At 41.2% G+C, this 14666-nt stretch overlaps 1 protein-coding gene across 1 annotated transcript in view; it reads right to left on the bottom strand.

The window, feature by feature from the left end:
• Positions 1-12821, bottom strand: part of LOC145397796 (uncharacterized) — an 80897-nt gene extending 68076 nt beyond the window's left edge. Inside the window, exons 1-2 of the mRNA XM_080270818.1 lie at positions 12758-12821; positions 12008-12169 (exon numbers count right to left, since the gene is read on the bottom strand). Coding sequence (XP_080126944.1) covers positions 12008-12169; positions 12758-12821 — 226 coding nt within the window. The remainder of the gene's footprint in view (positions 1-12007; positions 12170-12757) is intronic.
• Positions 12822-14666: the final 1845 nt, after the last annotated feature.

The raw sequence follows: 14666 nt of genomic DNA, 5'->3' as shown, positions 1-14666 counted from the left end.
AACAACTCTATTATCCTATTCCGGCTAACACTAGTCGATTTTATTAAGTGGAGACTGGATCCTAGGAGACTAAGAATGTCAATCACTCCTTTATCTTTAGCATATGTGTGTATATAAAATTTTACCTGCAGACTAGCCACGTACATTCACCATTATTTTTGCCTCCCGCTCTCAACTTTTCTGCACCAGGCATCTTATAATATATTGATCCTGAACTTCAGCACTCCCTCATAACTTTACAATTCAAGCTTCTTGTCTCTCACCTTTTACATTATTTCGCCTGACATTTATCTTCGGACATCGCAGTCACTGAAACACTTATCTTACATCTGTCTCCTACATCATCATCACATCAACCTTTACAGTCTGGTGATTTTTTTACATTAATGCCTTCTACAAGGCGTTTTATTAACGTTAGCAAAGACTTTTTAAACGACGTGAGTTAGATGTTGCTTCTCTTATCCCCATCGCTACCAGACACCCTTTCTCAGGTGACTATATTCGTCTGGGCAATTCATGAATAAAACAAGAAGTACTCAGGACGTACAACCGTGTGACATTAGCCTTCGATATCTTCCCGTCAGAATCGAATTACTATACTCCATTCATGCCTAACCTTCAACACTCCTACCAACCTTGCTTCAGATCAAATAAATATTTGAGTTGACTTTGCCTAGTGACTCCTTTGACCTTTCCGTGTAACCTTGACTTTTGACTGAGTATTCTCAGCTGAATATCTTTATCCGTATTTTGACCTGAACCTCTCCACAAAACTTAGTGTATATCAGATGAAAACTGCTTAAGTTGACTTTACCATGTGATCTTTATCTTTTACCTATTGTTCTTTAAAAAAAAAAAAAAAAAAGTCAACCCCTTTGGTGATCCTCGTCTCATGCGCCAAGTTGGATCCAAATGTGATTAAAACTTTCTTAGTTATTTTGTTTACACATAAACATACGGGCTGACCTTGCATTGCGACCTTGATGTTTGATTTATTTAAAACCCTTCGTCCTTGCCTGACCCTTAATCGATCTACCAAAATTGGTTCAAAACGGATCAGTACTGTTTGAGCTGACCTTGTCCTTCGACCGTTTTCTGTGATCTTGACCTTCGAGAGCTTGTTTTCAAAATCTAACTCCTTTCTTCTTGTCTCATCCTCAACCATTCCACAAAGCGTGATCTACAGTAAACTAGATAAAACATGTTGAATTTGACCTAGTCCTGAGGCCTTGATCTTTGATCTCCTGTTATGAAATAAAATACACTTACTCCTCGGCTGACTCTCCATACTGCTTTTGTATGATTAATATCAAATAAAGACCGAGTTATTTTGTCCCCCTTCATCCCCCTACCCCGAGTGTAGTTAAAATCGGATATAATTTCTTCACGTCAATTTAGCTGGGTCTAACTTAACACTGACCTAGCCCTGTGACCTTGACCATAGACCTATTGTTCTCGATAACAATAAGTCAACCCATTGTCGGACCCCAACCCTTCTGTGACATTCTGGTTATTATCGTCTAAGAACTGAGTTATTTTGTTCACGTACACGCGCGCGTGAGCCAAACAAGTCATAACATCTGAGCTGGCTTCCCGAGCGCCGGTGTAACGAAAATTACGTCCTCGGGCAGAGAGACACCTTCAAGTTCGTAACACCTATTTTTTACAATTTCTCGCCTTCACTCACATTCTGATGTCCCTTATCTTCGAGTTCTCTCTTGTTGCTCTATTATTTCACCCCTAATTTGACATACTTATCTTCAAGGTATACTCTTTGCCAAGTTTTTGCTCATCTTCAAATCATCTCGTTGGCTGGAACATTTCACCCAGAACACCAGCTGTCCTTTGTTAATGTGGGAACCGTTAGATATGACGCTGATATTCGTGTTAAAAAGAACGAAATGGCTATAGTCTTTTCACCTTAACTTGGCCATGATATACGTTCGTTTGCAGCTTTCTTCATGTGACTCAGTGGCAGCAAAAGACAGCGCTACATACTTTCCGCAGCACTTCTCCGTGACTCGCATCATATACTAGAATAAATCAGCTATTACATCTCAGCACTGAAGGTGGAGATACGACAATTTTAGGTCAAGTTAAAGTTAAAAAAAAAAAAAAAAGTATAACAGCAGATCTTAGTTTGGTGTGTAACCTTGGCAACGACTTCCTCTTTGCCAGGGTAAGGGTAGCGTTAGGGGCCGGGTACACTTGCCCCCGAACATATGATCGACGAGACGAAACGAATCACCGGTTAGAGCTGCTTCAATATTCGAGTTTGAACGCTGGACGGACTCCTGAGCCTCGTTTCCTCTTGACGATCACATGTTCGGGGGCAAGTGTGTTCGGGCCCTTAAACAGGAACTATAGCTCACGATTGTACAAGCTCACTTCTTTTTCTATTCTCCATTTTCTTGCCCTTCACTTATTACATCCTATTCCTTCTATCCAGCACCTTGACCTGCCATTCTTGTACTCATGACCATACCATTATACATTTATCTCTTCATCTCTGTAATATATATTTTTTACAGATGTGAATGTCTATGGCATGTAGGATGACTGCTAGGCCTCAGAGAACGGAAAATCAAATCTTTACCTCAGCTCGGAAAAGTGATCATAGCACTGTCATCTCAAGCTTCTGCATTATCAACCCTTTGACTGTTGTATGTTTCTGAGAGCTGAATAAAATCACCCGTTGTATAATGGAATATAATACTGTACGACGTTCTTTATTCTCGGCCGTTTGGTTAATCTTGGGAGGCATTAGCATTATTGGTGTCCGAGGTTTCTCATGAAGACGGTAAAACAGTCTGTTGTTGGCTGAGATAAAGCGCAAAGTAAGCATTTTACCGACTAAGAGTTAAAACGATAGATCATTATCATATTCTGTTCTACCGTCCAATCATTTATTCTCCCATCAGGAAGGTAGAAGCCCAGGTCTACGTTACTTACCCTTCACATTCCAGGTTGGAAGAGGCAATCGTTTACCCCTGACTGGCACTAAGTGGACAGTAAACTCCAAGTATCTCTCGAATATAAACCCTCATGGGCCAAATGCGGTTGGAGCATCTCAACATATTTGAGTACCAGGCTCCATTTGATTACATGATTGCCCCCCCCCCACACACACACACCCGACATATCACCTAAGCTGCGAGTATGTTACACTAGTGCTCAGACCCCCTTAGGGCCTTGTCAAATTGAGATCGGACTTACTATAGGTAACGTAGGTTCGCAGCACTTTTTCCTTTGGAGTTCATTGTTTACATTACACCTAAACATTTTTGTGTTATTTATATAGATTATATATTGACATAGTTTGCATACAGAGGTGTAATATACTGAATAAATCGCTAAGAAAAAGGTGTTGTGAGTCTTCAAAGTCACGCAGAATACGGCCTATATTCTGACGTAAACTGTCCGATCGTGTAGGTCGTGCTAAAGTCGGAACAAAACATGCCATTTGATGTAGCCACTGTTTGGGCAAGCCGTTCCCCAGCGCCAAGAGTGACGAAGGTAACTCTGAAAAACCTTATGGCCAGAACGTAACCTATTGAAACGCGGTGTTTTTATTGACCATTAATCCAACCAACATGACCAGACAATTTGCGTCAGAACATGGGGCGTACCCCAGAGGACACAGGAGACTTCGTAGCATCTTTCCATGGTGACTTGTTATTCAAATTACACTTTGCCATCTTATACACTACTAAGGAAGACTGTATTAAAGCTGGTACTAAAACATTTAATCAACACAAGAGAGTACCAAGGTGTAATATCAATATAAATCGCTAAGGAAAAGGTGCTATGAAGCCTCCTGTGCTACATGGAATTCGATCCTGTATATTCCCTCGATCTTAGTTTGACGAAACCCCTACAATGAATCAATGTTCCCGCCATGACTAGGTCTGTATTCTCGTCGCGGAAGGGGGCTCCCTAACACCTCTTCCTAGCAATTTATTTTTTGATGCGGCTGGTTAATATCAATTTGTGTTATTTATGCTGAGTATGGTAGCATTTGAATGACTTAATTGATACAGAATAGGGCAGTAAGATGTAATAAGCAAAATAATTCGCTTAGGAAAAGGTGCTACGGAGCTTCCTTAAGATATACTTAATAAGTGCTTGAAAGGGTACAACAAGGAAGAAAAGTTGTAGTTCCTTGAAAGCAGTGATAAGAAACAGGGAAGTGAGCATGGAAGTGAAAAAGTTACCGCATGACAGTATTGTGATATCACCTATGATGTACGGAAGTGAAGCTTGGACCTTATTGGAGGGACACAAGTCAAGAGTGACAGCAGTGGAAATGAGTTATTTGAGAGTAGCATGTGGAGTCACATGGAGAGACAGACTGACAGATGGAGAGGATGGAGAGCGAGAGACTGAGGGGTAGAGTGTATGTGAGTGAGGTGGAGGGGGGAGGGAGAGGGAAGGGGAGGCCAAGGATGATATGGAGGGATGGAGTGGAGAGGTATATGAGAGAGGAGGGTGTGAGCTGGGAGCAGGGCAGTGAAATGGCGGGGGACAGGGAGACATGGAGGCGATTTCTTTGTGGCCACCCCTTACGGGATTAAGGCGTCTGACAATAGATAGATAGACAGACAATAATCAAAGTAAACTGCTAATGAAGAGATAGAACGTAGAGTCCAATGCCAGTGAAAATATGACTTATAAATCACATGAGAGTCCTTACCCTCTGTCGGCGACAAATAAATCTTAACTACTCTCTTATTGCTTCTGCCAGCTAGGAGTGGTACCTCGTTAGTAAAAGGGCTAAGGATGACATAAAAACGCAGTGGTGGAGGGGAGATTCACCTTAACCCCTTCAGCTAGACGATGTGTGTGTGTGTGTGTGTGTGTGTGTGTGTGTGTGTGTGTGTGTGTGTGTGTGTGTGTGTGTGTGTGTGTGTGTGTGTGTGTGTGTGTGTGTGTGTGTGTGTGTGTGTGTGGGCGCGCGCATTTTATTCTATCTCCAGACAACTTTATTTATTTACAGGAGCATCTCTAGCTGTGAGGAAGTCAATCGTTGCCATGTCTAAGACCTTCACTTCGAAAATTCTCCCGTAAGCTGAACAAAATCGCCTTGTAACTGAGAGAGAAAAAAAAATACGATAATACGTCACTGGAGAAGAAGGGCTAACCAGTTTGGCTTGAGAAGGTCATTTGCATCTACTTCTTCCTGCATCCAAACCAATGTCTTCAGTTTGGGGGAGACTTTTCGCGCTAGAGGTGTTTGCTGTAACCTTCATTAATCCCTTCGCTACGGGAGATCTTTCCTGTCCTGAACCAAATCGCGATGAGGTAACAAAGGAATCTGATACAAAGAGAAAGGGATCGAAAGGCATAAATTGAGGATACAGAAGAGTCGGCAATGATAGACGTTAATGGGATATAGCACTGACGTAAAGTTGAAGAATGGAGGAGAAGGTTGTAAAGAATTATGACAGGAGGTGAAGAAAAGAGTGTATAAAAACTGATAGCGATAAGAAAGACACGTAGCAATAATGACAGTGTGAGGTGAGAATTATGAGGAGATATGTAGAGCTACGTGTTCGATTTTATGAGAGGATTGAGTTGTTAAAATTGAGAACAGTGGAGGTTATGAAAAGGATATAAGAGAGAGAGAGAGAGAGAGAGAGAGAGAGAGAGAGAGAGAGACAGACAGACAGACAGACAGACAGACAGAGAGACAGAGAGAGAGACAGAGAGAGAAGAGAGAGAGAGAGAGAGAGAGAGAGAGAGAGAGAGAGAGAGAGAGAGAAATTCCTTCCTTTCAACAACCTCACACAAATTTCTTAAAAAATAAAGCCAAGTCAAACAAAATCTTCACCAAATTTGCCTAGACATCCGCAGGTCGCTAACTCCACTGTTTTCCTACCACCTATGCACAGAACCACAAACCCATCCCCATAAAATGAACTAAAACAAATAAAAAACAGTAGTAAAGCACAACCTGTAACAAAGGCGAATAGCAATAAAAAAAGGTCAGAATGTGTTCAAAAAAGCTCCACTCATTCGCGTAAAACTGTACATGAGATAGTGGTCTGAGATGAGTTGATTCCTGGTGGGTAAAAATTCATGACCATCACATAATGTACGCAATAAACAGGCGTTCCGTTCAGAGGTAACTCGATAGCCGTAACTCACTCGCTGTGATGATGATGATGATGATGGTGTGTGTGTGTGTGTGTGTGTGTGTGTGTGTGTGTGTGTGTGTGTGTGTGTGTGTGTGTGTGTGTGTGTGTGTGTGTGTGTGTGTTTACCTAGTTGTGATATACAGGAAATGAGCTACGCTCGTGGGGTCCCGTCTCTTTTTCTCGTTAAGCCAAATTTTGCTTTGAACTCGTTTTAGTTTTTAGATTGGACGATCTCTTTGTCCAGGCTGTTCTACAGGTCTATGCATCTGTATGGAAAGCTATAGTTCTTGATATCCTTCAAACAATTTGGTTTTTTCAGTTTCATTCCATGTCCTCTTGTTACTCTCCCATCCCATACAAACAGATCATTTTTATCAATTTCATCTATTCCCATCATGGCCCTGAACACTGCAACCATGTCTCCCCTTTCTCTCCTTTCTTTTAGTGTAGGAAGGTCCAGCTTTTCCAGCCTCTCTCCGTAGGACAGATCTGCCAGGTTGGGGACCATCTTGGTTGCTGTTCTTTGTATTCTCTCGATCTTATTTATGTCTTTTTTCTTGTGTGGGGACCACACTACTGCCGCATATTCCAACCTGGGGCGGATCATGGCCACTATCAATTTTTTCATCATTTCCTCATCCATGTAATCGAATGCCACTCGTATGTTAGTCAAGAGATTGTACGTCTCTCTAACTATCTTGTTAATGTGTTTTTCCGGTAACAAACTATCCTGGACCAGCACCCCCAAATCTTTCTTCTCTTACTTTTTTTATTGGTTCATTACCCATAATATAATTCAGTGATGGAATCTTAATACTTTTACCCATTTCCAATATCTTACATTTTTTTTGCATTAAATTTCATTTCCCTCATCTCGCTCCAACCTTGGATCCTATTCAGGTTTTCCTGCAGCATTTTACAGTCTTCCTCGACTTCTACTCTCCTCAAGATCTTTGCATTATCAGCAAACAGACTTGCGTAACTGTTCACTCCATCTACCATATCATTTACATAAATCAGGAACATTACTGGCGCTAACACCGAGCCCTGTGGGACTCCACTTGTTACTTCCCTCCATGCGGACATCTTGTTCTTTATTACTGTCCTCATTTGTTTGTCTCTCAAGAAGTCTCACATCCACTCCAGGACGTTTCCCTTCAGTCCTCCTATGTGTTCCAATTTCCACATTAGTCGCTTGTGGGGTACCATGTCAAAGGCTTTCTCCAGATCTAGATACACACAATCCACCCAGCTGTCTCTCTCCTGTAACACGTCAATCACTCTTGAGTAAAAGCTCAACAAGTTGGAAACACATGACCTTCCACTTCGGAATCCAAACTGGCTCTCAGCCAATACGTTCGTGTCCTCCAGATATTTTAGCCATCAGTCTTTCAGGATTCTCTCGCATAATATTGCAATTACGCTGGTCAGGGACACTGGTCTATAATTCAGGGGTTCTTCCTTGTTTCCTCCCTTATAAATTGGTATGTGTGTGTGTGTGTGTGTGTGTGTGTGTGTGTGTGTGTGTGTGTGTGTGTGTGTGTGTGTGTGTGTGTGTGTGTGTGTGTGTGTGTGTGTGTGTGTGTGTGTGTGTGTGTGTGTGTGTGTGTGTGTGTGTGTGTGTGTGTGTGTGTGTGTGAATACTCTTGCTGCCTGCAGGAGATTTCATTCAACTTGGGATAAAACCATAGCACTAAAACCTCTCTTAAATCTCCATTAATCCCTTCAATTCAGTGACCTCCTTTATAGGTTTATGCTGGCCGCCTCCAGACGATTTTAATCAATTTGGGAAAGCGCCCATGTAGTGAAAGAGATAACGGAGGCTTTATCTACCCACTTTCATATCGAAAAGTCTCTCCTAATATTAATAAAATCTCCTTTAAATAACAATGAAATGGAATAATATACCACCGGATGGAGAAGGGTGACCCATTTAATGAGATGCCTTTCTTTTTCTTTATTTTCTTTTATTTTTTTGCTGCCACCAGACGATTTCATTCAGCTTGAGGAACAGCCACCACGGGGAAGTAGTTAGAATGTCTCCCACAACTTCAGCAGTGAAAGGAGTAGACAGCCTTCATCGTCAGCCGCTTCGTTTGATGACGTTTTTATTATCTAATTTCCACTCCTCCCAGACGATTTTTCTTAGGTATGGGGAGACCTATCGTAGCAGAAATTATCACTGCAGTTGGCCTCTAACCTTTCCACTAGAGAACGCTTCTTGAAAGCCAAATTAAATAACACTGGCAGCAAAAATCTTAGCTAAAAAAAAAAATCATATTGAAAGGGACAGACCTAGGCAAAGAGTGAATATGTGGTTAAACGTATAGAGAAGTGATAATGGCAACAGATACGGCACTGACGGAATATAGGAAAGAAATGTTAGAGAAGAAAAAGAGCACAACAGAGGGAGAGAAAGACATCTAAAAAACTTCATTACGAATACTGAAAGAACAAAGAAGGTGAGAACGTAGCAACATAAAAAGTCAAGAATCTAGATCAACATATACAAATGTACAGAAAGTTGAGTAACTATATCAACAAATATAAAAAGTAAAGAAAGACAAACATCTATTATCAATAAATACAAGAATATAGATACCTTGGCACCTTGATCAACAGATACAAATGCACAAGGTCAAGCACCTGTATCATCAAATGTCATATAAATACAACAATGCAGAAAGGCAAACATCTCTCATCAAATCCCTCAGGGGTCAGTCTGCTGAGGGATGACGGAACTGACTAATCCTTTCTCTGAGATGACGCTCATTTTTTACACGATTCATGTTACTTCCAGACGGTTTTGTTGCCCTCAAGAGGGAATTTTCAAATGGCAGAGGTAAGTATTGTAGACTTCATTAACTCCCTCACCATAAGAGATCTGCCCTACACTGAATAAAATTATCTTGTAACAGCATGAATAATTATGAAAGACGTACGGTAACCGTATTGCACTGCAGAGGACAGAACCTGTAGATACACGTGAATGCTGGAGAAATTAATACCGGTACAACATTACACGTTTGGGGCTGCAAACTAATCAAGAGAGACTGCAACCTTTTCAGTCCGTAAGAATATTATAGGTGGTAAGGTCTCATTACGATCTGATACTGTTTCAAGACAATGTGAGAGAACTGTTCCCCCTTGAATGTTACAGGTTAGTTTTAAACAATCTCATTAGGATTTGGCTCAGTTTCAAGACAGTGTGAGAGCTATTCCTCGCTTGAATTTCATAGGTTAGTTTAAAAAATCTCATTAGGATTTGGCACAGTCTCGAGAAAATGTGACTGAGCTGTTTACCACCTGAATATTACAGGTTAGTTCAATAAGAGCTCATTAGGATCTGGCACAGTTTCTAGACGGTGTGCTAGAACTGTTTCCCAACTTCTTATATCAGGTTAATTTAGCAAGATATCATTAAGAACTGGCACAGTTTCAAGACAGTGTAAGATAAGTATCTCCTTCTCAAATATAACAGGTCATTTTAACACGCTCTCTCTAGGATTTGGCACAGTTTCGAGACAGTGTGAGAGAGTTGCTGATCTCAACTATATAAAGGTCTCTAAAAATCGACCGATGTAAACTTGCCCTAGATACTAAAGAAACAAGCGTCGTCTTAGGTAAAATTAATTCATAAGTCTGACAAAAAAGGAAGGAAAAGATAAGGGAAGAAATACTGGAAACAGCTTTTTGGAATCTGAAAGTTTAGAAAGACGCGGGCATTGGTTTCTGCTGATGTTATGAAGAAAGCGGGCGTCTTATTCCTATAGGTATATGGGATATTTCATAAACTTGGGATAATCATCTGGCGGTAGCAAGAGTAGAACAGGACAGGGCATTATCCTCTCATTAAGTACCTGATGGACTGGTAATAGTGTTCTCGGTTCGTAACTCGCTACGACAGAGTGAGGTGGCCAGAGATTTTTCTATCATGTAAACGCATAAATCGGTCTCCTACCCTTAATGTTCTGGACAGCGGTAGCCTAGCCTCAGGTCTCTTCTCTCCGAAGAGGACAAAGTGGAATTGGTGTTACTGTTACCATTATCTTCGTGAAGTGGTTAAAGAATTTTATGTGTCAGTGAATGAATGGCTAACTATTTCTTGTGAGAAAGCTACAAGCTACAACGTAAGGTTGTATGTAAAAACAGAGAACTTCATGAAAACGTCCTTAGAAGCCAATACCTTCATTCTAGAAAATAATGCCTAAGTGAAGAACAGAAACAGTTTTGACAGACTATTGCCCCATTGTATGTAAGCTGAGAAAAGAGATGCACCTTAAAAGCTCCATTAGATATGTGCTACTAAAACAAAACACACACACACACACACACACACACACACACACACACACACACACACACACACACACAAAAGAACTAGAGAATTTACTGAACGAGTAACTGAGAAGCATGTGGAGTACTTGTTAGCTCACTTGATGGAATAATTACCTCGTAATCACAAGGACAGAATTATCCTAATCTCCAGCGGGGATTAAATACTTTCACCCTAAAAGAACTGGAAAATTACTTGGAAAAAAATATCTTGGCACTTTCAACCTATGGATCTAATTCTAATCATATTCATGCTGTGTCCTGACGATTCTGTTTTGGTTAAGCCACCTTTTTCAACTTCGGGGAATAGACATATCCTTCATTAACCTCTTCAGGACAAGGGTTCGGTGCTTTAGAGGCATGCCTTCACGCGGTGGCACCGATATAATTGGGCAACTCCACTGTCCGGTTTTACAACTCAGCTTCCTCCCTGCCCCACTGAAGGAAGATGGTTGACTGCAGGGGAAGGGCAACTTCAGCCACCAGGTTCAAGTTTCTGGTCAACGTAGGGCTACAACTACTACTAGTACTGAGGTTCTATCCTAGACTGAATAAAATCTTCCGACAGCTACAAGATTAAAACTATAAAGCACTCACAGAGGGCATACCTCCGCCAATGCCACTACAGGATCCGGATTCGCCTCCGTCCCAAAATTAAATAAATTTTTTCTTGGCCCAAGACCAACCCTTCACCAAAATTTCATCGAAATTCATTGAGAACTTTTGAAGATATCGTGTGGGCAAACAAACAAAAAATTCCTGGATCCGGATGATTACCCGGATCACCACCAAAATCTAAAGGATTGTATCGTGGGCCATACCCTACCCTTCCAAAAAATTTCTGCAAAATCCGTTCATAACTTTTTGAGTAATCCTACTAACAGACAAGCAGACAAACGAACCGACGCCGGCAAAAATAGAACCTCCTTGGCGGAGGTAATATGCAACTGATCATCAGAGGTTAGAAGGAAAAACTACAAATGCCGTATTAGCATAAAAATTTACACCTAAAAAGCCAAAGACTGAGAAGGTAGACAGCGAGATAAGCCGAACTTGCAGAACAGGTTACGAATCTAGGAAAAATAATCTGCATCTTCAAAAAATAAATAAACAAAAGGCAGACAATGGGCAGAGTCGATGCTACAGAAGTTAAAGCAATAAGAGAACAAATATGCATCATAAAAGTCAAGGAGTTAAAGGAAGATAAGAAGTTACATACGAAAAAAAATAATCTACAGCTTAAAAGTCAAAGAGTAGAAAGCAGAGAAGTTGCATAAGAAAATATAATCTATTTCTTTAAAGTCAGTGGGTTAAAGGTGGAGAAGAAAAGTTATATTAGGAAAAAGTAATTGATCTACATCTTAAAAAGTCAAAGAGTGGAAGGCAGAGGAGAAGTTATATGCGAAAAAAAATAATGTACACCTAAAAAGTCAAAATTTGGAAGGTAGGGAGGGAGTTAGATAAGGATAAAAAATCATATACATTTAAAAAAAACAGAAGATTGCAAGGTTGAGAAGGAGCCGAGCCGAACTTACTGTTGAAGTCCGGGAAAGAGCCGACGTCGGGAGAGTTGTGGGTGAGGCTGAGGAAGAAGTGGTTGACGAGCATCAGCTGAGTCGCCACCATCTTGCCACCACCCCCTCCACCTCCACCTCTACCCCGCCCCTCCTCCACCCCAGGCCCCAAACATCCACTTCCTTCCCACCATCCACAGTAAGTTTAGTCCATCTTGATCAGCCCGGATTTTACCTCTCCATTTTAGACAATTCTTCACCAACAGATCTTGCTTTCTATTCTATTTTTTCCTCTCTTATTTCTCCACTCTTCCACTTCCTTCTCACCATCCACAAGTTGTAATCCATTTAGTTCCGCTTCTGTTTGTGCTTTCCACTTTAGATGCCAAGATTATTCACCCTTACTTTTTTTTTCTTCCTCTCTTTTTTTGTCCACTTACACTTTTTTTCTGTTCCACTTCAGGCTCCACTCACCCACCTCCTCCTCTCCACTATCCACAAGTTTCAAGACCGTCTGATTTTTTTTTTTCCCTTTACATTTGCTTTGATGTTCACTGAATATTTTTCACCTAAGTTCTTCTCCACCTTTTCATACCTTCACCTGATATCCTTAATTATGGATTCATGTTTCTTGATATTTTTTCCTGTCCTCAGTTTCCTCCACTTACTCCACTCCCACTTGTCTGTCCATCCTCCAGCCTCCTTCCTCTCCCTGAGTGGAAGAAAGAGTTCTAGGAGGCGGTGGGAGGAGACTTATTTTGTTGATCTAACCTCCTATCTTGGTTTCTTGTCTGGATTTATGGGGTGGAGAGCTGTAAGCAGATATTCCTGTCATGTTTCTCACACAAAACTACTAGTTGAACAAATTTTCCTCGGTCTTTGTTGAGTTTCTGTTTTTTTTTCAATTTCACTACATATCAGAAATGTCCCGTCAAGATTCATTTTTCGCATATCATTACTTATGTTTGTTTTTTAGGTACCACTGACAAGACACCAAAAACCTCTGTCTTATATGTCTGTTAAGTTTCATTTTTCACTGTTCATCCAAGTTCGTGGACTGTCATTTCATTAGTCACGAATTACAAGTGCTCAGAACTTTGTCCTATAGTTCTGTACATTTTCATTTTTCATTTTTTATGGTCGTTGATTTCCATGTACTTGTCACGATGTATTTAACAAAACATCAAAAGTTCCTGTCCCAAACTTTTCTGATCCCAGTTTTCCCTGTCAAAAGAAATATACACCATAATGAAAATGATCCTCCTACTGATAACACAAGTCACGTTCACTGTCTCTTTTTGTTTCTAGTTTACGGTTGTGAAAGTTGACAGTAAACAGCAATCTGAGTCAGGAGTGGTTGTTTATACTTGTGCGTCCTTATAATGTTCCTCAGCGCCTTAATAAGAAGCTGTGTGCGCTGAGGGATGGCTCGGTAATATGAAATGACTCGCGTTTTATTTCATGTAATTTGAGTATAATGTACATAAAAAGATATGAATTTAAATGATTATATTAATTTGCCAGGTCCTTGTTGGGTTTAGATATTAGGTCCATTCAACTTGTACTTTTGTTGTTGAACTTTACCGTCACTACCACATCAGCGACTCTACCTCGCCACGAAAAACAAAGCTTGAGATTAATCCCTGTCAACTGCACAGGGGTCCTCAAGACACAAAACCAAACTCTGCTAAGGTCCAGTCTTCCCCTGGAATACCGCACGCAACAATCAAATTCAACTCTAGGTCCTCACTGCTGAACGAACAGGGACACGGGAGAAACAAACTTTGCACTTCCTGTCACGCACTTTATACCCGTCCACTCCACAACTACGCACTCCACCACGCCCCCAGCCACGCCCACCGCCACGCCCTCTCCTCCACCTCAACCACCACAGCCCCTCCCACCCTCCTCGTAAAGTGTGGGGAGCAATGAGCGGCGGACACACGAACACACCCCACCCCGGAAGCGTACTGTACTGTTGATATCAGACCCGCGTGTAGCAACATTGATCGTGTTAAGAGACTCGTTTGACTACTGTGCACGGGCCAAGTTCTGAGGCTCATTTGACCGGTTTGCTTACCTGGGTGGATGTCCCTCTTACCTTTTTTACAGCGTGAGTTTATGCTGTGTGTTTTTTTTTTTACAAGGAGTTTTGTTTTAGCTTCCGCGCATGTTTTATTCATGTCAGCACCCAGACGCCCGCTTTACTGCTTCATACACCTCAAACCATCACACAAATCACTGCCAAAAACCCAAACTAAACACGCTTATGTTACTTTCTGAGCCTGAGGAAGAATCAAAGCGTAAACTTGACCTTACCGAGGAGAGAAAAATAAACACTTCACCCATACAACTCCAAACGAAAAACAACTCCACTTCAGCTTGCTAGCGCCGTATAGCACTGGGTCAGAGTACCGTGGCTTCCATCACGAGCTGAGATTAACCCCTTCACCACAAGACGTCTCTCCTACGCTAAAAAAAAAAAAAAAATAGTTTAGCCATAACAGGAATAAAATAAACTTCATCGCACGAACGGGTTGAATAAAGATGATTTCTAAGACCCTGAATACAAAAAAACCTCCTCATGAGTTCAATAATTATCATATGATTGCTGCAACACACACACACACACACACACACACACGCACACACACACACACACACACACACACACACACAC

Source organism: Coenobita brevimanus, chromosome 43 (assembly GCF_032717465.1).
Source record: "Coenobita brevimanus isolate Jiangsu-jjx chromosome 43, ASM3271746v2, whole genome shotgun sequence".
Taxonomy (NCBI): Eukaryota; Metazoa; Arthropoda; class Malacostraca; order Decapoda; family Coenobitidae; genus Coenobita; species Coenobita brevimanus.
Note: the sequence above shows the minus strand (reverse complement) of the source record. Positions and strands in the feature narration are given on the sequence as shown.